The 26,289-nt window shown below is 51.3% G+C and overlaps 1 protein-coding gene across 14 annotated transcripts in view; it reads right to left on the minus strand.

The window, feature by feature from the left end:
* Window positions 1–22,546, minus strand: part of IL4R (interleukin 4 receptor) — a 41,521-nt gene extending 18,975 nt beyond the window's left edge. Inside the window, exons 1-6 of one of the 14 annotated variants that reach the window (XM_027126571.1) lie at window positions 9,977–15,114; window positions 5,795–5,873; window positions 3,858–3,945; window positions 3,284–3,422; window positions 1,410–1,561; window positions 99–250 (exon numbers count right to left, since the gene is read on the minus strand). In XM_027126571.1, coding sequence (XP_026982372.1) covers window positions 99–250; window positions 1,410–1,561; window positions 3,284–3,422; window positions 3,858–3,927 — 513 coding nt within the window. In that variant the 5' untranslated portion in view covers window positions 3,928–3,945; window positions 5,795–5,873; window positions 9,977–15,114. Of the gene's footprint in view, window positions 1–98; window positions 251–1,409; window positions 1,562–3,283; window positions 3,459–3,857; window positions 3,949–5,794; window positions 6,620–9,976; window positions 15,117–17,547; window positions 17,934–21,678; window positions 22,346–22,461 lie in introns of those variants that run through there. The other 13 variants (XM_027126569.1, XM_027126573.1, XM_027126566.1 and 10 more) reach the window with 13 other exon arrangements.
* Window positions 22,547–26,289: the final 3,743 nt, after the last annotated feature.

The raw sequence follows: 26,289 nt of genomic DNA on the forward strand, positions 1-26,289 counted from the left end.
AATCGCGGGTCACTTTCCCCATCTCCCACCCCAGAGCCTGAGTCTCGACCCGTCTGAGTCTCAAGAGGTCACAGAGACCCCACAGGGCGCCCACTCACATCCGTGGGGTCGTTCTCATTTGAGATGTTGATCAGGTAGGTGAGCTCGGAGTAAAGGTGATTCTCAGGAGGGTACGGGTTGTTCCACGTCAGCAGCCACGTGCGGGAGATGTTGGCGTGAACAGTGAGGTTTCTGGGCGCCAGGGGTTTCACTGTGGAGAAGTGGTGCCTGGTGAGGGGCTGGGCTGGGCGTCAGGAGGAGGCCCGGCCCGGCCTGCAGACCATTTAGATTTTCAGTCAACACCACCTCCGCAATACGTTGATGGGATACCACACAGATTTCGTCGTAGTGGAGAATTAAAACCTTGATACCGATTCTCATGTATCCACTTTAGTGGTTGTTAACTACATTTCCACAGTGAGTGCGAAATGCATAAGCAAAGTAACCCAAACTTTGGCCTTTCTACCTTTATCCTTCACTCTATTGGCCATCTCCGTGCTCTGTATTATTATCTACCAAGTATTTTTCTTTATTTTGATTCATGTGTTTTAAAACTTAGTCTCTTTTAAAGCAATCATATCCACAAGATCACAGGTATATTATGAGCATTAAAATCAACACACACATAAAAATTCTTTCAATTCATGGATTCGTTCCTGGGTCAATTTAAATCACCCCCCCACACACCCTCCAACTCCGGGTATGAGTAAGCCCTTCCGGAATTGCTGATGGAGCGGTGACTACTGTGAGCTCTGTGAGAATACTGCCTCTGCTGCTGAGGAGCTGTGTGACCTGAGGGCAGGTTACTTGCCTTCTCTGAACTAGGTACGGTTTTTTTCAATTGCAAAATAGGGATAATAACTGTCTTTTGGAAACTGAGGCTCAGAGAGGTAACATGACTTGCCCAAGATCATACAGCAATAAGTAGTGTTTTAAACTCCTGTCACTACACCCCAGCAAGCTCTTGGGGAATTCCTGCGGGAACTCTGGGTACCAGGATGAGGTCAGCCTCCCATGGTCTAGGCTGTCTGAAGAAGCAGCAGCTGAACAGTTGACAGAGGGCAGAAGGACGGTTCCCGGTTCAGTTTCTGATCTGCAGCAAGCATGCCTTCCACCAAATACGCCTCATTCAGCACCCCGATCTGGGCACTTAAACACAGGGGGTTGAAATATCTGAACCGAAGGGGTCCTGACGTACTGCTGAGCCCAGCCCCATTTCAAAGATGGGAGGACTGAGGCCCAGAAAGGGGCAACAACCCCATCAGGGGTTGGAGGCTGCTTGAATGGCCCCCTCCCCCAAGTGGAGCCTGCCTTCCCTGCCCTGGCGATGTGGGAACAACTGCAGCCCCGCCCTGCCCCGCCCTGCTCACCATGCTCACTGGGCTTGAAGGCGCTCTTCCACAGCAGCTGCTCCCCAGCCCACAGGTCCAGCTGGTAGGTGTCCACACTGACCACGTTATCCATATGCATATGGCACACGCACACCGCGCCAGCTCTGTTCTCGGGGACACACGTGTGGTTTCTGCAGACACAGATGTTGCATTAGGCTGGTCATGTGACCCACGGGCATCCCAGGATACACCTCAAGGAACCACAGGCCCTTCCAGCTTCCTGGTCACCCTGCCTCAAGGACCAGATCTGGGAACTTGGGAGCAGAGTGGCCAGGATGCAATGGGGACAGGGGCCTGGGACCGCCTCCCTGCTGGCCACAGCCCCTCACCACACCCACCATGGACTCTTATCCGCCCCTGACCCCAGCCTTGGACCCTGAAAGCCAGCAAAAGGGAAGAACCCACAGCATGAAAGAATTTGTAACAACATATGTGTCTGTTCCAGCACCCCTCTGGTAGCACAGTTTAGCCCAGTACAGCGGGCTGTGGCTTGGCAGGCACATACCCTGTGCCCCACAGCCTAATCCTAATGTGTCACCCAAAACAGCCAACCCCGTGTCTCATGGACTAGGCCAGGGGTCAGCAAACGTCTTCTGTAATGGGCCAGATGGTAAATATTTGGGGCTTTGAGGGCCATACTCTTGCTGTTCCAACTACACAACTCTGCTGATACAGCACAAAAAAGCCCCAGCCATAGACAATACGTAAACAAATGGGCATGGCTGTGTGTCAATAAAACTTTATTTACAGAAACAGGTGGTAGGCCAGATGTGGCCCATGGGCCATAGTTTGCAGATCCCTGGTCTAGGCCAATGTATCCCATACAGAAGCACAGCTGGTCCACCTTAGTATATCGTGGCATAACAGCTCTGTCAGTGTGGCCCACATCAGGTGTGCTGCATATCCCAATGTGCTCCACAACTGTGTGCCTTGTGTACTGGATCATGTCCTGGAGCACCACCTATACCAGTGGTCACCCCTGTGTACCATGGATTATCCCAGTGAACCACCTGGAAAAACATATCCCAAGTTCCATGGTCCACCAACCATGGCTGTGAACTCCACTGCTAACACTGTACCCCCAAACAATGGCCTAGCCCAGAGGTTCTCAAAGTGTGGTCTGAGATTCCACTGGGTCAAACTGGTTTCATAGTAATACTCTGACATTAGTTGCCATTTCCACTCTCCTTCTCTCACAAGTGTACAGTGGACTTTTCCAGAGGGTACATGATGTGTGATGATGGGCCGTTGCTCCAACAGCCTGTTGAATGTGAACTTGTGGGCTGTTGTGATTTAAAATTTCTGTTTTAATTTCCAATAGGGGAAATATTGGTAGATGTGAGCTACCCAGACTAAAGCTCTGGGGGTCCTCACTAATTCTTTTCTTTCTCCCTTTCTTTCTTTGGTTGCACCGGGTCTTAGTTGCAGCATGCAGGATCTTTAGTTGCACCATGCGAACTCTTAGTTGCGGCATGTGGGATCTGGTTCCCTGACCAGGGATAGAACCTGGGCCCCCTGCACTGGGAGTATGGACTCTTAGCCACTGGACCACCTAGAAAGTCCCTTAATCCTTAAGCACACAAGAGAGTCCTGAGATGAAAAAACTTGAGAACTGCTGGTCTAGTCCAGGATTCCACCACATCCACATGCCACGTGCCTCGGTGACACTGAGCTTGGAGCACCGTGACGCACTCGCTGTGTCTTACACACGCTGCACCCCAGGGCACCTCCCCTCTACCATGCCCAGTAAGCCCCCGTGAACCGCATTTAGCACACGCGCTCCAGGGTACCACGTGGGCCAGGCGAATTCCGAGGCAAACCTTCCCCGACTCCCAGTTCCAGCCCAGGCTTACTCAAAGTAGAAGAATTTCAGCTGGTAGAAGAGGCGGAGCTCAGCTCTGCAGTTGGTGGGCCGGGCCATCTCCCACTCACAGGTGGAGATGTTGACATAGTCGGAGAAGCAGGTGGGCCCCTGCAGGACCCTCACGCTCCCTGGGGAGACACAGGAGACCTCTGAGCAGCAGGAGCCTGACGACCAAGAGGGATGAGTTGGAAACCAGCCCAAACAGACAAAGGGGCCCATCACAAAACAACAAAACCACTGTCCGAGGCACGGTCCTCACAATGCAGGGGCCAGGAATGGGGCTCTGTGAGCTTCCCAGCTGGCACTGGGGTGATGCCTGCAGCTGAAGAAATACCCTTGGGTACAGGGTCCATCAGCGGAGACAGACCAAATGCACCTTTATAGTATGCAAATGCAACTACCTGCCTTTGGCCGAATTAAAGGAAAAATATGTCAGTCTAAGGGTAACTATCCCGCCATCACAGGCATCTATCCCACGGCGTGAGCCTGGTGCATAAACAATCAATACTGTAAAGGTTTGCTGAATGAAGGAAGGAATGAATGAATGAGAGATCGTGACTTACCACAGCCTGCCGCCCACACCAGGATCAGACAGCCCACCGAAAACGTGAGCCCAGAGTGAAGCCACCCCATTGGGAGATCCTACAGCGCCTGCTGGGAGCAAGTGAGCCCGTTAGCGCTGATTCATGATTCCCACGGCCCCCATCATGCCGAGCCCAGCTTTCAGAGCTCACCTCCAGATACAGCCCTCCCCCTACGCCGCATGCCCCCTCCACCCGGCCCCGCCTCCCTCTCCGCCAGGCCTGCACCTGCCCCCCTGCACACCTTTACTTCCTGCTGCTCTTCAAACATACCACGGATTCACTCTCACCCCCATGCCTCTCCTCTCCCTGTCCTCACTGATACTCTCTCAGTCTCTGTCTCTGTCTTCTCTCTCATTTGTTCATCTTATTCATCCATCTATTCATAATGAATAAATGGCCCCTTAATACTCCAGTGTTTATTAAGAAAAACAAGGACAGCCGCCGACATAGCTACAACACAACCATCCAAACCAGGAAATTAACACGGATGCATTACTGCCAGCTAATGCACAGACCCTGTTTCCCTTTTGCTAATTGCCACAGCAATGCTCTTTATAAGTCCAGGATCTGGTCCAGAATCATGCGTTGCATCTGATGATCATGCCATCCCAGTGCCCAGGTCTTGGCTTCTAAACACTATTCTCGACTGACAGGAACCAGGGCTCCTCGGAGAAACAGCTGACTCCAGGAGCAGGGAAAGTACAAGAAAAGCCTGGAATTCTTCTTGTGCCAGAAAGTAAGGAAGTACTCCACGAATGATGGGGACCGCTTGAAAAGACATAGGAGCCAGCTAGGATGGATGCCCACTGGCCAAAACGGGCACAATTAGAGCTTCACAATGAATATTATAGTAACCAACCGTAACCCTTAGAGTTAAAATAGGAGTGCAGGAGTCTATGGCGATAAAGATGAGTAAGTGGGGGGAAGGGACAGCTCTATTTCACCACAGCAGGCTCCAAGTATCTCCCCACAAACTCACATTAATTAACTTTACATAATTCACATACAATACTTGATATATGTAATTGTATAGAACCTTATATACAGAAACCTGGCAGATACCACCTTAACCAAATGGTCAGTGTCGACATGGCCAGGAATGGGACAAACCAAGGTCATGAGCTTTCTGAAAACAATGCCCTTGGAAGAACACAGTATCACTTCCCTGGGGTCCCTGCCCCCAGTGCACAAATCACATGGAAACATCAGACAAGCCTACACTGAGGGGCAGTCTATGCAGGAAGCGGCCTAGACTCTTCAAAAAGTGCCCTGGGGGCAAAAGGCAAGGAGAATGGGAGATGTTCTCCTTTCAACTGTGTGTCTGTCATCCCGAGAGCTGTGCTTGTCTTGTGCACGGCCAACCTCCTAGTGCCTACGGCAACGCCTGGCACGCAGCACGTGCTCAGGCAAGTCTGTCGAATAAATTCACTTTGGACATGATGTGGGGCCGCTGATGGGCTCAGCACGGGGCTGGAAAGCTCTCCCTAGGGGGAGACTTGGTATCCACTCAAAGTCTCAACTGGCCTTCCTGGCAGAGCCACAGTGAAGACCAAGGAAGGAGGGGTGGGGGTGGTGTTTGGAAAACAGTGATGCTGGTTTCCTCTGCCAAGTCCCAGCAACCTTCCTTCTTGTGAGTTCACAGACATCCACAGCATCCTGTGGCAGAGATGTCAAAGGGGTCACTCTAGCCCCAATTTTGAAGAAAGAGAAACAGAGAGGTCAAGACGCGTGTCCAAGGTCACACAGCAGAAAGGCTACCGTGGTAAAGTGCTTTAAAAAGGTGTGGGGGAGTGAAGCAACCCCCCCAGGGTAGATTAAATCATGACATCTACAGCGGTCAGGGTGTTATCTTTGATCTGTTTTGGAAGGCACATCCAGACATATGCATGTGCACACACACACACCCACGCACGCACACTGACTGGTTTCACAGGGATGGCAGGTGCTGCATCTCAGGAGAAACCGCGGCACAGATGTGGTGGTGACAAGGCCTCTCTGAACATCACAGGGAACGAAGGACGAAGGTGCAGAGAAGCAGAGGAATTAAAAAGAATAATTACCAAATGATCAGGGTGTAAGACACATGGCAAAAGGAAATAATTTCAAGTCCACACCCTGACATGTAGGGGTTGGGGGGAGTCTTGGGGTCACCTGCCCAGCCCAAGTGGCAACCTGAACAGGGGTGCCTGCCGAGATCCCATCTCTGACATGTTGCCATCCAGTTTCTGCTTGTACTCTTTCCATGGATGGGGTGGTCACCCCTAGGTCATTTTTGAGCAGAGCCTGACTATTGGAAACAGCTCCCAAGCATTTGTGTAGACAAAGTCCTGCGTATTAAGTACTCACATGTGCTTGACCTTTTGCCATGTGCACTAGAGTTATTACCTTATTGACTCTGCCCAAGAACCCTGCAAGATGGGTTGTTATTTCCACTTTCTTCCTAAGGGAACCGAGGCCAGAGAGATCAAATAACTTGCCCATCGGGTCCCACAGCTGGCGAGAGGGCAGGGCCAGAGTCAGAATCCAGGTCTGCTGGCTTCTGAGACCAAGGTACCTTTCAATATACCAACTTCAGTTTCTCCTAGAACCACAGACTGAACCCAACAAGATGGAATGAAATGGGCCAGGAAGAGTTGGTCAACCTGCTTCCTTCTAAACATTTTACATCGATTAATTCAATAATCAAAACAGCTCTTCTAGGGCTTCCCTGGTGGCGCAGTGGTTGAGAGTCCGCCTGCCAGTGCAGGGGATACGGGTTCGTGCCCCGGTCCGGGAAGATCCCACATGCCGCGGAGCGGCTGGGCCCGTGAGCCATGGCCACTGAGTCTGCGCATCTGGAGCCTGTGCTCCGCAACGGGAGAGGCCACAACAGTGAGAGGCCCACGTACCTCAAAAACAAAAACAAAAAAAACCCCAGCCAGCTCTTCTAGCTAAAGCTATATTAACAGCCAGCTCTTCTAGCTAAAGCTATATTAACAGATATGAGAGCCAAGACCAGGGAGGTGATAGTACGCAATTGTAACTGTGCATCCGTTTGGAAGAAATCTTGCTGATTTCAAGCTTGTCAAGGGGATGACAACTAATACAGAGAGGGCCTGAAAATCCCAGAGGGGCTAGAAGGCCTCTCCCTAAACGGCTCTGCTCTCCTATTTCCTGCAATCTCATCATGCACTCAACAAACATACAATATTTACCAAAATATTTAAACATGTCAAGTTTCTTTCTAAACATTTTACATACAATAATTCAATATTTAAAACAGCCCTCTTCAGTAACTACTAGTATTTTTTCCCATTTTTAGAGGAGGAAATCAAGGCTCAGGAAAGTTAAGTGACCTGTCTGAGGTTACAGAGAGGTGATAGTCCTGGGGGGCAGTCGGGCTCCAGAGCCTTGGCTCTTAACCACTATCTGTGTTTAGACCCCAGAGTTCTCAATGTTTTGGAGGTCCCTGACCCAATTGAACCTCTGATGCAAACTCCAAGCTCTGTTTCCAGAAAAGTGCACACGTTCAATTTTGCATTCCATCTTAGTGGTTCAGACACAGCGGCTCCTTGAGCTTACTGAAGCCCAAGTAAGGACTCCAGGTCAAAGCCCCACCCGCCCCCCAGGCAGTGAGCGGTTTTTGAGGGTCTTTGAATAGGGTCGTGGCAAGGTTTTTCCAAGACCCAGTCTGGGGCTGGGGAGAACGCTGAAACGAGGGGGAGCCGGCAGGGTGGGGGGCAGTTAGCAGTTGCTACAAACGCGAGTCTCTTCTCCATGATGAAACCAGAGTCATTTTCAAATTGGAAACCAGGCCATGATCTGTCTGTTCACTTCACTGGCCTCTGGCCTCTGGTGAAAGATGTCTTCAACCCGGGGTCGGGGTTGGGGGGGAGCACAGAGCCCCAGGGGTCCACAGCCCATCCAAGAGCAGCATCTCTGAGTCAGAATCAAATCCAAGCCCTGGAGTGAAAGCAGCCAATCGAAAAGGCTACATGCCGCTTGATTCCCTTTATGTAACATTCTTGAGATGATCAGACTATGGAAGTGGTGAATAGATTCGTGGTTGCCCGCACGGGTGAGGGGGGGGGGCAGCAGGGAGGGAGGGAGGCACGCTATAAAAGGGCAACACAGGGATCCTTGCGATGATAGGACTGTTCTGTATCTCACTGCAGTGGTGGAGACAAAAACTGTACACGTGATACAGTTAAATTAATAAGAAGCAAGCTAACAAAACGGATAAAAATAACATGTGCGTGCGTGTGCAAACACGCAAACACACGCAAACGAGTACCAGTAAAACGGAGGCAATCTGAGGAGGATCGGTGGTTTCTATCAATGTCGATACCTTGGTTGGGATACCGAACTATAGTTTTGTAAGATGTTACCCTTGGGGGAAACAGAGTAGAGGGGAATCTCTCTGTATTATTTCTTACAACTGCGTGGATTAATCCTTACAACAATTACCATAAAATAAGAAGTTTAAGAAAATGCAAAAAAAAAAAACAACCCAAACCACCCAAGCCCCTCTGATGATCTGGCCCCCGGAGACCCCACTACCATCCCCTCCTATTCCCTCCCTCGTGCTCCCTCCCCCACGAGCCTTCTGTCCCACTGGCCTTCTGACACACCCCTGTCCCTTTCCTCCCTCGCACCCTTTACACCCGGAAACACCATCCAGCGAGGACACCCTCTGTTACTTCTCATCACGGCACCCGGTTTATTTCTGTCATACACTTATCACCATCTCTCATCATATCTCTGAGGTTATATAGGTGAATGTTTATTTTATTTCAGTAGGTAGATGGCAAAGATAGAAAGATTTGACTGCAGAAATGTTTTGAACTTCCCCAGATCAAAACACACCGTAAAGAAAAAAAGCAAGCAAGCAAAAGATTAGCAGAAAGTGGCAATCTACATTACAGAAAGTGAAGGGCCTTAACATATAAAGTGGTCTTACAAATCAGCATGATAAACATTCCTTTAAGTAAAATAGCCATGGTCATTGCTTTGTCCCCTGTGCCTAAACAGTGCCTGACATGTACACAGTATGTGCTCATGAAACATCTATTAAATCAATGATTGGTTAAAATTCAACAACAATGAATACAATAATCTGTTTTTAAACATGGAGTACGTACCAAGCCTTTGCCCCTAATAACTGTCATTCACGTACAGTACTTATTACGTGCCAGGCGTGGTTCTAAGTGCTTATAATATATTAAGCAATTTAGTTCTCACAACTTTATGAAGTAGATGCCATTAAAGTCCCCATTTTAGGGCTTGCCTGGTGGCGCAGTGGTTAAGAATCCTCCTGCCAATGCAGGGGACACGGGTTCCGAGCCCCTGGCCCGGGAAGATCACACATGCTGCGGAGCAACTCGGCCCGTGTGCCACAACTACTGAGCCTGCGCTCTAGAGCCCGTGCTCCACAACAAGAGAAGCCACCGCAACGGTAAGGCCGCGCACCGCAAAGAAGAGTAGCCCCCACTCGCCGCAACTAGAGAAACCCTGCGCGCAGCGACGAAGACCCAACGCAGCCAAAAATAAAAAAATAATTAAAAAAAAAAAAATCCGGGCTCCCCCGGTGGCGCAGTGGTTGAGAGTCCGCCTGCCGATGCAGGGGACATGGGTTCGTGCCCCGGCCCGGGAAGACCCCACATGCCGCGGAGCGGCTGGGCCCGTGAGCCATGGCCACTGGGCCCGCGCGTCCGGAGCCTGTGCTCTGCAACGGGAGAGGCCACAACAGTGAGAGGCCCGCGTACCGCAAAAAAAAAAAAAAAAAAAAAAAAAATCCTCATTTTAATGATGAGGAGATGAAGGCACGGAGAGGCCAGAGCACTCGTTTGCGGTCGCAGAGCCGGGATTTGAACCCAGGCAATCTCACTCTAGAATCCACGCACCACTGCCTCTCAGAATGTTGTCCCTGCAGCCCTGGCATGTGGTGTTATTAGTCCGATTGGCCAAAGAGGAAACTTGAGGCCTACAGAGGGCAAGTGACAAAGCCAAGTTCATGGAGTAAGGAAGGAGCAGAGTGGGTGAAAGCCTGACCAAGAAAAGAGCAGAAGCAGACAGAGTGGGAAAACACTCCTGCTGACCGGGAAACACACTTAACTCACTCTTTTTATTTGCGGGGAGATGAGTGGCGAGTCTTGAAATGTCAGAAGCCAGCAGCGGCACAGAAGCGACCCAGCGGGGCTCTTCCTGAAGCCAGTGGGGTGTGCAGGCCTCCGGGTCCTCTCCCCTCTCTTGGCTGCAAACCGACGTGGAGGGGGTGGGAGGCTGGATCAGCAGACAGGATGCAGCCGGTCCTCTGGCAAGAGGCATGTGGATAGGAATCCTGGGACAGCAGGCGCTGCGGGTGACCTCCCTCTGGAGCCGCTGACCCCTGAAACTCCACAATCTTACGCTGGCCTGAAGCGTCTGCTGAGCTGGTCTGGCAGGGGGGGTAGGGGTACACTTCTCCACGGGTCAGCAGCCTTCCCAGAACTGCCGTCCAGCTAGGGTTCCCAGAAGTGAAAGCCACATCACCAGCCCCACCCAGGATAGTGAGGAAGTCCGGCCAGGGCCCCAAAATGGCCTGGGCTCTGCCTGCCTGCCCCACCCCCAGCCCAGAGAGTGGAGGGGAGGGGCGGCAGCAGCAAGAACCAGACACCTCGGCCAAAGAGCCCACCAGGCTCCCCCCGCGCCTACTGTGTGCTTCGGGTCCTCACCCCCTCGCAGGGGGCCCCATGTATTCTTGCTGCAGGTGTTTTCTCAGCACCTACTGCGTGCCAGCTACTACAGATGTGGAAAAGGCCATTCATTCATTCAGTCGTGCCTTTTTTCCTTCTTTCCCTTAACAAATATTTGAGCGAGGAGAGAAGCTACTGGAGGATTTGGGGCACAGAGGTGAGACTTCAAAGGCTCCCTCTGGCCTCTGGGGTCAAGGGCAGAAGCAGGGACCCATGAGGAGGCCACTGGACTAGCCCAGGCACCAGGTACCAGGTGCACCAGGGTTGTAGGGAAGAAGAGGTAAGAAGAGGTTAAATTCTAGATCTGCTGTGAAGGTAGAGTCAACAGGCTTTGCTGACAGAATGGAGTTCGGGGGCTGCGTCAGAGAAAAGGGGACAAGTAGGGGTCAAGAATGACTCTGAGGCTTTCGGCCGGAGCCACTGAAAGGATGCAGGTGCCACCCACCAAGATGGAGCGGGCTGTGGGAAGGACCAGCGTGAGGTCAGGCATCATCAGATACGCAAGAGGCTGTTGAGGACATGAGGAGGGGCGAGGAAGGGCCACCTGGTCCTACAGGGTTGGTGGGGGGCCAGGGGGCAGGTAAATGAAGAAGAATCCTCCAGGGGAGGGACGGCGGCATGTGGAGAGGAAGGAAGAATGTCCCCCAGAAGGCACGGTGGGCTCCGTGAGGGCAGGGGACGTGCTCCATCTTCTGGAAGCAGAACGCCTAGCCGGTGCCCCACACAGGGCAGGTACTCGATAAATGAGCTTATGTACTTTACTTTATTCTGACTTGTACACTTATACAGTGCTTCCTTCATGCCAGGTACTGTTCTAGGATGCTTTAAGACCCCGTATGAGATGAGTACAATTATTAAACCCATTTTACAGATTCTGAAGGATCCTAAGATAGGGAGGACGCGGCCCATTTCCCATCCTACAAGACAGGCCCTTGGCTGCAGTGAGGGATAGGGGTCATAGGGGATGAGAGCAGTGCAGTCAGAAGGGCCGGAAGACAACACTGTCTACCAGGGGTGGTAAGCGATTCAGACTCCTTCCTCAGGGCAGTAGGGAGCCACTGAAGGCTACTGGGCAGGAGAGGAGCTGCTTTCCAGAAAGCCCACTCTGACCTGCGTGTGGAGAACGAGTGCAGGAGTAGCTGACAGAAGAGGCGGTGCCGCTCGACCTGCAGAAGAGAAGCCAGGCTCTAGCTCTGTTTGGGAGGTAGACGTGGCAGAACTTGGTGATGACTGGTGGCTGGGAGCTGGGAGCAGGGAGGTGGCCTTGGGCTGGAGCACGGGCGGATGGACAGTGGCGGGTGCCGGGAAAGGCATGGTCTTGCTGCGGAAGACCATGCACTTCACCATACTGTGGACCTGGTGAGTCCAAGTAGGCGACGGGCCCCAAGAGGCATCCAGGAGGCAGTATGTCCTAGCGGCCTGGAGCTCAGAAGGAAGGCTCACGCTAGAGACCGGTTTGCAGGTCATCAGCTGTGGCTGAAGCCCACGGGAGCTTGCAGAGTGAGAGACACAGCCTTGTCTGAGAGGGGAGGGAGGGGGCTGGAGACCGTGAACCTCCTTCGTGGGATTCGGCTGGGCCAGAGCCCCAAGGGGGTGCACCATCTCCGGGACAGGCTGGCATCCTGTGCTAACAGCCACCTTATGGCAATGTGGACGCTCACATTGGCTGCGGACACATTAAGTCCAAATGTCCATGGGAGGGGCAGCCGGGTGACTCCATCTAGGATCCTGGAAGCCACGCCCATCCTCAGAAGGTACCAGTGCCCCCAGGGAGGAGGCTGCGCCTGAGGACCTGAGTGCAGACGTCACCTGCTCAGGACCAGCGGCCAGCCTCCCTCACTCTGCAAGCCCTTCTTCTGCTTTATTTCTCTTCCTGGCACTTACTCCTCACTGCCTGTCACACACGCATGTGTCCTGTGCACAGTCCAAATCCCCCAGAGAACACCAGTTCCTACAGGCTGTGCCCACCCTGTTCACTGCTATAGCCCTACAGCCTAGCACAGCGCCTGGCACACAGTAGCCGGGGTGGGGGGGTCCATAGATATTTGCTGAATGGAAGAATAAATGCACACACTCCCCCTGGCTGTGTGCAGTGCGGCCTGGCCAGCCATCCCTGATGGAGGCAGGGATACAGCTCCCAGAGCTGGCATTTTCTGCCTCTTACTGCTGGATAAACACTGACCAATTCTGGCTCAGTCTCCTCTGAGCCCAAGGCAGGCACCACACCGATCTTGGCCACCCCAAGAGGGGAGGGGGGAGCTGATCTCCAGAGAGCTGGTAATTGGGGCGTTACCTTGATTACTGCTCATTGCCCTGATACACAGATACAAGATGTCCCGGCCCCAAGATGCTGATTAGAGTTTGGCTGTCTTAGTGACAGTCACGGCTCCCAGTTCGCCTTCTTACTGAGGTCACCAGAAGTCACCATGATTGCCCCCAATTCCTTGAGTCTTTAGAGACCATGCCCTGGGCCCTTCTGCCCATAGGTTCCACCCTTCCCCAACTGAGGAACATGGAAGGTGCAATTATTATCATTCCCTTTGTAGACATGGGGAAACTGAGGCCCAGAGAGGTCCAGGAACCTGCCTAAGGATGCACAGCTAGTAAGAGGTGGGCCTGGGAATTGAACCCAGATCTTTTGGTTCTGGAGTCACAGTACAGCACCTGGCATGGAGGAAGCAGCCGTAAATTCACTCCTTTTATACACCTCTCTGTTTGCTCCTCCCAGCAAGCCCCGTGTGGAAGATGTGGTTAAACATTACCTGCACAGAGGAGGAAATTGATGCTCAGGGGAATTCAGAAATAGTCTCAAGGTAACGAGGCAGGAAGTGATGAACTAGAACTTGGCCTCCACCACGACCACTGTTTGCCCAGTCCTCACAGGGAGCATGTCTCAACAGGGACCAGGACTTTGGTCCCTGGGCAAACACAAAGCAGTCAGCACAGATAAGAGCTCCCTGTTCATGGTCTGTCTGCAGACAGGCGGGGGTTGGGATGGGGCTGTCCCTCGAGTTCTTTCTGTTGTCTCATCCTTTATCATTCTTGGCACGGTCAGGGACACACAGATGTGTGGGGACACCCACATGGGCAGGGACACCCACATGGGCAGGGACCCCAGAGCATCTAAGATGCGGAAGCGTAACTCTGAGCCTAAGCGCGTGGACTCTGCACTGACTGGCTGGGAGACCTTGACACACTGTGGTCCTCTCAGAGCCTCGGTCTCCTTATCTGTGAAATGAGAGCTGAACCACTTGCCTCCTGGGGCGGTTGAGGGGAGGCAAAGAGACCATGGCTGGCATAGCTGGGTAGAAGAGGCTTAGGGCAGTGCTGATGGAGCAGGCAGCAAAAGCTCGTCTCCAAACGCCAAGTACAGACCCTGAGTACATGACAGCTGCCATGACAGCACAGAAGGGTCTCAGAGTACAAGCTGAGTATAGGAAGCTGGGCTTGAAAGGGCAATACTCATTCCATTTATATGAAGTTCAAAAGGACACAAACCAATCTTGGGGTTAGTGGTCAGGAAAGTGTCCTGGGGAGGGTGGGGCGGGAGAGAATCTTCTGGGGGGCGAGTCACGCTTTGTTTCCTGATCAGGTTATACACGCTTGTGTTTACTTTGTGAAGCCGGGCACTTGTCTGCATGCACATTGCAATAAAAAGAAAAAGAAAAATACGATGGGTGAGAGGGAAGGGAATAGAGCAGAGGGTGCACGAGGCTACTGGGCTTTGTCATCGAAGGTCTCAGAACAGCCAGTTCTCAGAGCTGGTGGATCCCCAAAGACCCCGGAGTCCAAGTCAGCTAACACTTCAAGTTCCCCTAGGCCTTTGCCATGGGGCCATCAACCCTCTAGTTGCCTGCTTCCAGCAATGGGGCGCTCACTCCCTCCGGGGGCAGTTCCCAGCTCCCAGCCACCTCTCACGGCCACGGAGGGTCATCTCCCCCAACGTCAACCAAATATCTAAGAGAATGCAGATGCATGACCTCAGTGAGTAGACAGGGGGCAGGTGGCGAGCACATGTCCAGTCCTAACAGGCACCCGCCACTCTGCTTTGCACCATGTAAATGAAGACCTAGGGGTCACTAGGGTGCTCGATTTTTCACAAGAAGCTAGAAACCCAGATTTGTATGTATATTACCCTGGTTTTTAAATGCTCAGTTTTTAAAAACCACACCCCACATTTGTGGTCCCTCTGTGGCTTACAGAGGTGATGTCCTCCTGGGTGAGTGGGTGTCCCGAGACACCAGAAGACCCCCAATGAGAGAAAAGAAGCAACAGGTGAGACCCCTCCCCCGCACCTTCCCTAAGCTCCCTAAGCTCTGGCACCCCCAAACGTTCCTTCCTTCTGTCCCCGTGGGATGCGGTTGTTATGGTGATGAGAGGGAGCAAGGCTGGAGACACGCCATCACCGCCTGCCCTCCTGTGGCCGAGCAGTATCATTTGTCGGTGAGGAGTTCCAAAATTTTGCAAAAGCCCCATTGCTTTCCTCCTCAGGGGGTGCGGACGAGGGGATCAAAGAGCAGTCCTTACACCCCCCCAGCCCTGCCCCACCCTCCCCATATGAGCCACAGACTCCCCACTTCCCTTGGGCTGTTTCCTCTGCCTCTCAGTGCCCTCCTCCTACGCCACCCTCTCAGGATGTTCTTGATCAAACGCTACTCTTTCCTCCCCCCACCTCCCAGCTCTGCCTGTCCCTCTGTCCAAACATCATTTCCATGCTCATAAAGAGTGAGCCGTGCGCATCATTTTGCTCCATTTCCAGACTGAAAGTCCTCCAGGCCAGGGACTGTGTCTCATGCACGTCTCCTCGCGAACGCAGAGGCAGCCAACCAATGATGGCAAAATTGAAGTCGTTGGCTGCCTCATTGTGGATGTGTTCCTTCCTCCAGGCCTTTGTACATGCCATTCTCACTGCCTAGAATGCCGGCCAGTGTTTACACCCAATGACTAGTATGAGTACAGGGATGTTTACGATGCCTTTCATATTCACTATGTGTTGTTATTTTCACAAAAACCCTAGAGAGGGGCAAAGCGAGTCATATCCCCATGTTATGGTTTAGGAAATTGAGGCCCAAAGAGGGAAAATGACTTGCCCAAGATCACTGAGCAAGTGGGTTGCAGAGCTGAGACTAAAATGCAAGTTTCTTTTTTGTTTTTTTTTTAAACTCATGCGGCTACCAGACTGGGGTCAAAGAAAAGTCCTTCAACGTTAGAGGGGAAGAAAAGAAAATAAAGAATTGGAAAGTTAGTCAGGAAAAATGCAAATAAATATAACAGGTATACGATATTAATACTGAATAAAATGGAATTTAAGGCATCAAAGTATTAAAAGAAAGGTAGCTGTTTTATACTGATAAAAGGAGCAGCTCACCAAGAAGGTATAAAAATCATGAGCCCTCTTCTACTCGTATTGTATTTTGTTTATAAGCACCTAACAACATACCTACAAAAACGAAGCAAAAAACTGAGAGGAGGCCAGAGAAAAATGAACAGATCCTCTATCATGGTGGGAGATATATCAGGTAGAGAAAACTACATAAAAACAGAGAAAATATAAAGGATATAATTAGTAAGCGTGAACAAAATATATTTCTAGAACTTTAACCCAACAAAAACACACATCCTTTCAAATACAAGAGGAACAAACAGAAAAAAAATGGACCAGAAAATCCTACAAAGACGATCTCGACAAATTCTCCATCACTGATATCATAGAATCTACAAATGTTGACCATTATGCAATACATTCAGAAATCAACAATCAAAAAATAACTTAAAATATTCCATCTACCTTAAAAAATTATAAGGCACATAACACTTTTAATCAAAAGGGAAATTATAAACCATAATAGTTAGCAGTGAATGACACTGTGTAACAAGACCTGTGGAATGAAGCCATAGCAGTACTCAGAGAAAAAATTATAGCCTGCAGTTGATTTATTAGAAAACAAGAAAGACTGAGAACGACTGTTAGCCTCAAACAAGGAACCTCAGAATGGAAGAAACCTTAATTGACAGCAGCTCGTGTAGAGGAGAGAACTGGAGGGTTTAGCTGACAAGTTCAATACCAGCCCCAACTGGGGTGTGGCCACTACAAAGTATGATTGCAGGTGGTATCAACAGAGGTATGGACTCCAGATCCAAGGAGGTGAGAGTCTCCCTCCTCTCTGACTGGGCAGGCTTTGGGGGAGGCAATGGTTTCTATGTGGGACTCTGACCAATTAGATCATGCCCAAAGCCAGACTGAAGAGGAAGAATGACTGAATGAATTATGGCTGTGTCATCTGAATAAGAGAATCACTGCGCTGGGATGGAAGAGGATGCTTACTACCTCCAAGGGGTAGAACCAAAGCCAGAAAGCAAAAGTTCCTGGAAAGCTAATTTGGCTAAATCCCAGGAAAGATATTCTCCCAGTTAGAGCTGTCCAACAGTAGAATCTGGTTTCTAGAAGGCCTACTCCCCATAAGCAAGACTGTTGGGAAGCTGAGGGTCTGCGGGCTTGGAGGGCTGCCCCCGCAGAGATCTGGCGTCCCTCCTCTCTGGAGAAGTTCCTCTTAAAAAGACAAAACACTCTCTTGGCTGCTTCAGGAAACCCTCAGGCCTTCCGCAGTTCACCAAAACAGCTCTTGGTGACTGTGCTCCCTTATTTCTAACCTAGAAACCTACTTCTTTTAAACTCTGCTCCTTGGGCTGGATGGCTCAGAATAGTAGTTAAATGCATAGGCTTCCAGCCCTGGATTTGAATCCAGATTCTGCCCCTTCCAAGTTGTATCACCGAGTAAGTCTCTTCCCTGAGCCTCAGTTTCCTCCCCAGGGAACTGGGGAGGCACCGACGCATCTACCTGCCTCCATGACCCTCAGCCCCACCACGCCCCCTCTGCTTTAGCGTGTCTGCCATGCTGGGAAGATGCTCATCGGTAAAATAATCTGTAAAATGATCTGGGCAATGATTGGATCACCTGTGACGTCGGTCCTGGCCTGACCACATGCACAGGGCTGCTGGGCAGATCGATGGGAGGTGAGCAGTTCCCACCCCGTAGAGTTACTGTACAAGTTGAGTGAGACAATGCAGGTCTCTGGCTGCTATTGGCCTGCCTGACCTCTCTCCCCAGGGCTCTTCAACTTGCTTCAACTCCAGCCAACCACATCAGCTTCCTCAGGGCCTTTGCACTTGCTGTTCCTTCTGCTGGGATCACTCTTTCCCCAGATATCCACGTGTCTATGTCAGGTCTTAGCTCAAAAGTCACCTCCAGGGCTTCCCTGGTGGCGCAGTGGTTGAGAGTCCGCCTGCCGATGCAGGGGACACGGGTTCGTGCCCCGGTCCGGGAAGATCCCACATGCCGCAGAGCCATGGCCGCTGAGCCTGTGCGTCTGGAGCCTGTGCTCCGCAACGGGAGAGGCCACAACAGTGAGAGACCCGCGTACCACAAAAAAAAACACAAAAAAGTCACCTCCACCACTAGATGGTCAGCTCCATGAGGGCCCTTGTTGCTGCATCAGTCACTGCTGTGTCCCCAGCCCCAGCAAGCTTGCTGAGTTGAGTATAAGCAGCGACCCCCACGCTGGCACTCAAGACATGTGCGCGCCTGTCACTTTCAGCTTCGCAAACTGGCTCTGCAGGCCGGAGGCTGTTAGTCCCTTCACAGTCCTGTTGCTTAGAACACCTCCTCCCTCTCAGGAAAGCCGTCCCACCAAACCCTCGAGGGCCAAGCTTCTCTTCCCCTCACCCGGACCCCCCTCCTCCCTCTCTCTCTGGAGGGAGGGGGAGGGGGGACTCAGATGCCAGCCCAGACGGTGAGCATCCCCAGACAGTCGCAGCTCCCAGGCCTGCTTTGGTGAAGACTTGGATTTCTTAAGTGACGTCGAGAAGATGAGGAGTCCCAAGGGGGCCCCAAGAATGAAAATGAGTCAGTCGGAGGCAAACCCGAAACCTCAGAGGCATCACCACTTCTTGGAAAGGCGAAGATGTGTGCATTTAGACAGAACTGTGCACGCAGAGCGGGGGCAAGCAGCAGGCCCGGAAATGGGGCCGGTCGGGCGGACGAGACCTTTTCTAGCATCCTCTCTGGTTCCCTCCACCTGGCCCGCTCCTCCAGGGTCTCTGCCCCTTGTCCTTCTAAATGTCCCTCCTCAGAGAGGCTCCCCTGACTCCACCCCCACACTGCTTCCAAGCACTGTCACTATGTGACACGATACTGTAGGTGCCTGTCATCCTGGGTGAGATCCTGGGGGCCAGGTGTGTTTCCGAATTCAGAATTACTCAGATTAGAGAAAGGTCATCTTGTATAAAATACCACCCATCAAAACTACCCCTGCCCGCCATGGGGCCCAAGGAGCACACTGTGACCAGTCACATGAACATCTCTGCAGCGAGACACACGAGTCTTCACACCAAGGGGAGTAAGTAAAGCCTCCAAAGAGCCTCGCATTTAGTTCATGTCAGGTCTTGCTTCCACCTGAGTGATGAGAACGCTTCCGGTTTCCAGAGCTTGTGGATTTCCAATGTTAGATAAGGAGTATAGATATGTGTATGTTTGTTTGTGTACTGCCTGTTTTCAGAACTAGAAGTCGAACTCCAGGAGAGCAAGGACTTTGTCCAGTGCTCTATCAGTAGCACCTGGCACCTTGCCTGGCACACAAGTACCCAATAAATATCCGAAGAAGAAATGAATGAGGAAGCCAGGCGCTGGATGTGAAGAAGTGACTCTGTCCTGATTGGGGAGAGAAATAGCAATCACGGGGCTGTGGGCAAGGTATCTCCAAAAATCATCTCACGAATACCGCCCCCTCCCCCTCCAAACACCCATTTTACTGACAAGCAAACTGAGGCTCAGAGAGGTTAAGCAACTTCCTCCAGATCCCACAGATAGGAAGAACAGCAAGCTGACATTTGAACCTGGGGCCCCTGTCTTCAAGCCTTTTCTCTGCCTCAGGGTCAGAGAAGCAGAATGACTTGGCTGGAAGCAAAGCAACAGGGGTTACGGCCCATCAGATGCAGGGTCCCCTGGTCTCTCTAGGTCTCTCATCCTCCACTGGGGTTCTCCCATCCACATTCTTGCAAGGGCAAATTCGTACAACATCTAGGCAAGCGTCGGCCTCTCTTCTAGCCGAGCCAAGGGAAATCTGGTCAAACAAGACTGGTATGTCTCCACGGTCCTGAGGACTGCTCCAAAAGATGTCCCTCTCGGCCACCCCAGCAAAGTGGCACAGTGGGAAAGGACAGAGGTTGGGAAGGAAAGCAGGTTTGAATCCCTCCATCTGTCACTCTTAGATGTGCTCTTAGATGTACGACCTTAGGCAAGGCCGCCGCACACATCTCTGAGTCTTGGTTTCCTCACCTGCAAAATGGGCAGATTAAATGCCATCCAATGGGGTGCATTTATTTACTTAACAAATATATGGTGCTTGCTTCACACTGGGCGCTGTTCTGTATGCTTGGCACTTATGGATTCAGTTCATCATCACTACAAATGGTATAAAGTAGACACTATAATTTCACAGATGGGGAAACTGAAGTCTTGAGAAGTGGCAAAGCCAGCATTTGAACCTGTGCGATCTGGCCCCAGAGTCCATGCTCTTAACCTCCAAGCTATATTTCTCGACAGCTAACAGCAGACATGGATACTGACTGTGGATGTGTTGTGTTGGAAACTGTGCTAAGGAGCTTATAAAACATGATGTCATTAGCACTCACAGAAGCTCAATTTTACAAACGTGAGGAAACGAAGCACCCAGGGGACCTCTGTCCCTGCCCCACTCCCAGCTGCCATCAAGGGCAGTGGACATTTGATCCCAAACTCTCTCCTCCATCCGGGGGGTAGGGATGGGGGGTAGGGGGGTAGAGAGAAGGGGGTCCGGGAAAGGGTCTCTCTTCTCATTTCCTTGATACTTCATTTCAGCTCCTCTTCTGAATCTGAACAGCAGGAAATTGTGAATGCCTTCGGGGACAGCATTCCTGCCCCTCCCTCGGCTTTCTGCAACCCTGGGCTTTGCTGTACAAAACACATCAGTTACTCAGTCACTGTCCAGAATTTGGAAAACCTCAGGTCATCCCAGACCTGTTGGTAACTGGGTGTATTGTAACCAGCGTGACTGGTTAGTGGTTTTCCCTCCCTGCGGCCTTCCCCCAGCCTCCCTCTAGATTTAGCTCCAGAGGTCCACGGTGGGGCCCAGGAATCTGTATCGTGATTCTTATGGTTCAGGCAAAGGTAAAATACACTGGCCTACACTCCTCGGCATGGCATTCAAGGCCTTTCACAACACTCCCCACCTTTCCATCCAGCACTGGCTTTTCCCCCCACTCCCTGAACGACCTCCTAGCCTTTATCCATGCTGTTCCCACTGTTCAGCATGCTGTTCCCTCTCATTCTACACCTACCAAGCTCTTCTCCTCCTCTCCCAGGGCTGGCTCAGAGGTCCCTGCTCCATGAAGTCCGTCCCACTGACCCATGAAGGTTGATCACCCCCTACCTGTGCTTCCTCCCTTCCTCATAGCTCTCCCCAACCGCCCCCCCGAGAGGGAGCTCCTTGAGGGCAAACACCAGTGCCCTGAACAGCACTCAAGCAGTGCCTAGTGAGTGCTAATGAGTGAATGAATGGCTGGGGTAGGTCACCCCTCTTTGTATACCTCAGCATCCTCATCTGTACTCAGGGTGGGGCTAGCTGAGTTCAAGTGGCCTTTGTAGGACTCTGGAAACCCCTGACTGTGGGGGAAACCTGGACAAAAGTAAACCTGAGCCTCAGTTTTCCCACTGGACTTAAGGATTTTAATAAAGGCACTGCTGTCCCAGCAAATGCCTGGTGATCCTAAAAGGCCGCCCATAGGGGAGGAGTTGCAGGGGGGCGGGGGTCCTACCTCGCCGCAGAGGGCAAAGGCTGGGATTCAGGCAGGGTAAGTGCTGGCCTGGGGGTGATGTATGAATCCCAGCAGCAGGCACCGTTTGCTGGTCCCCAGACTGTCCTGATTACAAGAAACATAGATTTTGTTCAAGAGAAGAAGAAGAAGGAGAAGGAGAGGAAGGAGAAGAGGAATCTAGATTCCTGGGTTTACTGAATCTGAATCTCACCAAAAAGAGCCTGAGAAACTGCACCTTAAGCGAATCCCCTGGAGAATTTGTTTCCGGGGTAGTTTGACAAATGTTGACATGTGGAGGGCAGTGGGCTCTGGTGCCAGAATGAGTGCATTGGAATCCTGCTCTGCACTTTTTTTGTGGGCATCACCTTGGGCAAGTCATGTAAGCTGCCTGTGCCTCGGCAGTTCTCATCTGCAAAATGGCCACAATAAACACAAAGCAGCGACCAGAAAGGTTATTTTGAACTTTAACTCAGAATACTTTCAGTGCTCAGAGCAGGCCCGTACAACATAAGTCCCAGCAAATGATCGCTATTATTGGGCCCATCCAATACTCAAATAAGGACAGCAGAGGTCGAAAAGGCCTTGTTTCACCAGATTCCTCTATCCAAATCCTCACCGACCTCCCGTGCGCGGGGTTGGGGGTGACTGCCCAGAGAAGACGGGGGAGGTTGGTGGCCCAAGACCTGCCTCCCCCCACGCTCACGACGTTCCCAAGCCCCTTCAAGGGGCCGCCCCTCTGACGTGTCGGGGACGGGGCGAGTTTGGGGCGTGCGGGTGTCTGAGCATCAGCCCTAACCTCCCCAGCCCCGCTTCAGGTACGCTGGGCGGAACGCACGGAGGCTCCGCTGCCCCTCGCGCGAAGAGGAGCCGGCAGGTGAGCAATCCCCACTGGGGATCGGGAAATCCCGGGGTCCCCGCCGCCTGGCGTCCCGCCGGCGGCCCAGCGCTCTGTGGACCGCCGCCGCGTGCCCGGGCCGATCCCCCAGCCTCCCACCCGTGCGCGGGCCCCGGGTCCTACCTGTGTGCTCCTGGCCCAGTCGCCGCTCCAGCGCCGGAGCGGGAAGTGGGAGACACCCCGGGCGGCCGTCCCAGCCTTGGCTGCGTCGGGCGGGGCTTTCCTAGGCCGCCTGCCAAGCCCGCCCAGCTTCCTGCGCCCCGCCCCGCTCCCCGCCCATTGGCCTGCGCCTCCCCTCACCGCCCCGCTCACCCCGCGCTCCTCGGGTCGCCCTCCCGGCAGGGGCGCCGACGGTCACAGCTGAGTCCCTGTCCCGGTCCCCTCCGTCCCCGCAGTCCGAGGGGCTGCCGATCTCTCCCGGAGGCTATCCCAGCGCCCGGGCCCCAAGGCCACTGGAGGTCACACCCCAGCGGGGAGAACTCCGCAGGGCTTCCCCTAGCTCTCAGAATAAAATCCCAGCTCCGGGTGGAGCCTCCGGATTTGGCACCAGCCGGTCCCACCGCCCCTGCCCCTGCCTGTCCTGCTGAGGCCCCTCTCTGCCTCTCTAGGCACAGGGGGCAGGTCCGTTAAGGGTTGGGGGGCTGGGCATCTTTAATCCTGCTACTCTTCCCCGACAGCCCAACTTCTGCTGGATGCGGACGTGTGTTCTTCTCTTCAGCAAACGTTTTCTGAGCGCCTTCGATATGCCGGGCTCTATCAAAATGTAGATTGTAAAAAAAAAAAAAAAATGTAGATTGTGAAACAACTCTTCAATCAACAGTTAGTACCATCTGGCAGACCCCTTTCTAAGGCCATGCATATATTAACTGACAGCTACCCTGTGAGGGAGCTATACTACTGTCCCCCAGTTTACAGATGGGGAAACTTGCTCAGAATCATGCAGCCGGTGTGGGATTCCAACCCACGCTCCATGGACCACTAATCACTGCACACCGTAAAAGCCCTGTTAGAGCCCAGAAGGTAGGGAAAAACAGTAAATGAACAAAGTATTTCAGGTAACAAGAGATACCAAGAAGAGAGTAAAACAGAGAGAGACTTATCTCCTCCTGGAGGAGGAGACGTTTGAGCTTCTAGCCTGAAGGGGATGGGGGCAAGACTAGTTTAGAAAGTGAGAACAGCAAGTGCAAAGGCCCTGGGGTGGGAACCAATTTATCGTGTTGGAGGAATTGCCTGAAGGCCAGGTTGGCTGGAGAGCCTTGAGGAGGGGAGAGGGGAAGAAGGTCAGGTAGGAGGTGTGCAGACCCAGGCTGGATAGTGCTGGGGTCCCCTCCTAAACATGAAATCTTCTTTTGCCCCGTCTTTGTGTCTCTGAGTTTGTGCCAACTTTTATCTGGAGACAGTGGAAGTCTCACTTTGGGAATGTGTGGTCTGGGCTGTCTGCCCTCCTGGCCTCCCGAACTGGGCTCCCACCCTGTTTTCTGCATCTTTAAGTCATTCTTCACTCTTCCCTCGCTTCCACCAGACCGACTGCGTCTGCGTCTGCGTACGAACCCCACTGCTTACTGTCGGACTCTGGGTGAAGTGGCTCGTGCACTGTGCCTCAGCTCCCACATCTGCAAAGTGGGGGTGATCACAGGCCCCACCTCATAGGGTCTGAAATACATGTGATGAGATGCATGACAAGTTCTTGGAGCAACGCCTGGCACATAGTAGGCGCTCGATCGATGTTCGCTGTTGTTCTGATCAGAAGGAAGATGAGAAGCCAATTCAGAGCCTGCTTCCTCCACCTGTTTGCTTGGTTGTGAAATGGGGGTAAAAACAGCACTGAAAAGACAGGAAAGGATGGGGCAGATGTGGTTGGATGTGAAGACATTTGGGAAATCTGGAGAAAGGGAATATGGGAGTTCTTTGTACTTGCCACTTTTTTGTAAGTCTGAAATTATGTCAATGTAAAGCGTTAACGACCCGACGCAGCCAAAAAAAAAAAAAAAAAAAAGAGTTAACGAAAATAAGGCAACGTCCTGAAGCCTTAGAAGGATAATACATGTAAAGTTTGCCCTCTCGCATATAGCTGCACTATTTGGATGCCTGCCTGAGCTGTCTAAACTTTGTCAGTGGCTGCTCTGTGTCAGGCCTTGGAAGGGGAGTTGGAGGCCCCAAAGCAGTAACAACTCAGGCCCTCAACACAGGCGGTTGCCAAGTTCGGCCTCAATACGAGCTCAGCTCACATTACATTACTTGTTTTTAATCCTGTCTTTCAGGTTTAAATTGTTTTTTTTAATTGTAGAACAGTTGTAGATTTTACAGAAAAATTGTTAGTACAGAGAGCTCTTATAGTACCCCCTCCCCTGTGCATAATTTCCCCTATTAGTAACGTCTTGCATTCATGCAGTACATTTGTAACAGTTAGTGAACTGGTATTCATACATTATTATTAACTGAAGTCTGCTCTTTACATTAAGGTTAAAGCTCGCTTTCTTCTGAGCTGTTCTGTGGGTTTTGACAAATGCATAATGACATCTATCCACCAGGACAGCAACATAAAGAAGAGTTTCACCTTCCTGAAAATCCCCTAGGCTTCACCTCCTCCTCTCCATGAACCTTGGAAGCCACTGATCTTTTTACTGTCCCTATAGTTTTGCTTTCTCCAGGATGCCATATAGTTGGAATCTGACCGTATATAGCCTCTTAAGACTGGCTTCTTTCACTTAGTAATATGCATTTAAGGTCCCCCCCATGTCTTTTCATGGCTTGCTACCTCATTTCTTTTTAGCACTGAATAATATTCCATGGTCTGGATGGACCACTCCTTATTTAGCCATTCACCTACAGAAGGACTCCTTGACTGCTTTCAGTTTTTGACAAGTATGAATAAAGCTGCTATAAACACTTGTGTGCAGGTTTTTATGTGGACACGTTTTCAACTCCTTTGGGTAAATACCGAGTGTGATTGCTAAGATCATATGGTAAGAATACATTTAGTTTTGTAAGGAGCTGCCCAACTCTTCCAAAATGGCTGTGCCATTTCGCATTTCCGCCAGCAGCGAATGAGAGTTCCTGTTGCTCTGCGTTCCTGCCAGCATTCGGTGTTGTCAGCTTTGGGGATCTTAGCCAGTGTAGTAGACGTGTAATGGTAGCTCATGGTTGTTTTCATCTACAAGTTCCTTAAAGATGTATTATGTTGAGCATATTTTCATATGCTTATCTGCCATCTGTGTATCTTCTTTTTCATCTGTCAAGATCTTTTGCCCATTTTTAAATAGGGTTGTTTGTTTTCTTAGAGTTGAGTTTTTAAAAATTCTTTGTATATTTTGGATACAAGTCCTTTATTGGACATGTGTTTTGCAAAGATTTTCTCCAAGCTTTGGCTTATCTTTTCATTCTCTTAACAGAGTTTTTTGTAAAGTGGAATTTTTGACTTTAAATGAAAGTCAACTTATTAAAAAATGAAAGTCAACTTATTAAGTTTTTTCATTCGTGGATCACGCTCTTGGTGTTGTTATCTAAAAACTTATTGCCAAACCCACATCCTAGATTTTCTTCTATGTCATCTTCTAGAAGTTTTATAGTTTTGCACTGTACATTCAGGTTTATGATCCATTTTGCATTATTTTTTGTGAAAGGTAGAAGGTCTATGTATAGAATCCCTTCCTTCCTTCCTTCCTCCCTCCCTCCCTCCCTCCCTCCCTCCTCCCTCTCTCTTTCTTTTCTTTCTTTCTTTCTGTTGTCTGCCTGTCTGTCTGTCTCTGTCTCTTTCTCTCTCTCTCTCTCTCAGCTCACACTTGGGATCCTTGAGCTGACATGTGAGAAGTCCAGCTACCCTGAAGCCACAGTCCTGGAGAGAGAACATGGAGAGAACACAGAGAGACAGAGAGAAAGGCCGGAGGAATCCCAGCTGTACGGGACTTCCCAGCCCAGGCCCAGATGTGAGCAAGCGAGCCCTCAGATGTT

Source organism: Aethalodelphis obliquidens, unplaced genomic scaffold, assembly GCF_003676395.1.
Source record: "Aethalodelphis obliquidens isolate GAN/ISIS:26980383/991018 unplaced genomic scaffold, ASM367639v1 scaffold30, whole genome shotgun sequence".
NCBI classification, from domain to species: Eukaryota; Metazoa; Chordata; class Mammalia; order Artiodactyla; family Delphinidae; genus Aethalodelphis; species Aethalodelphis obliquidens.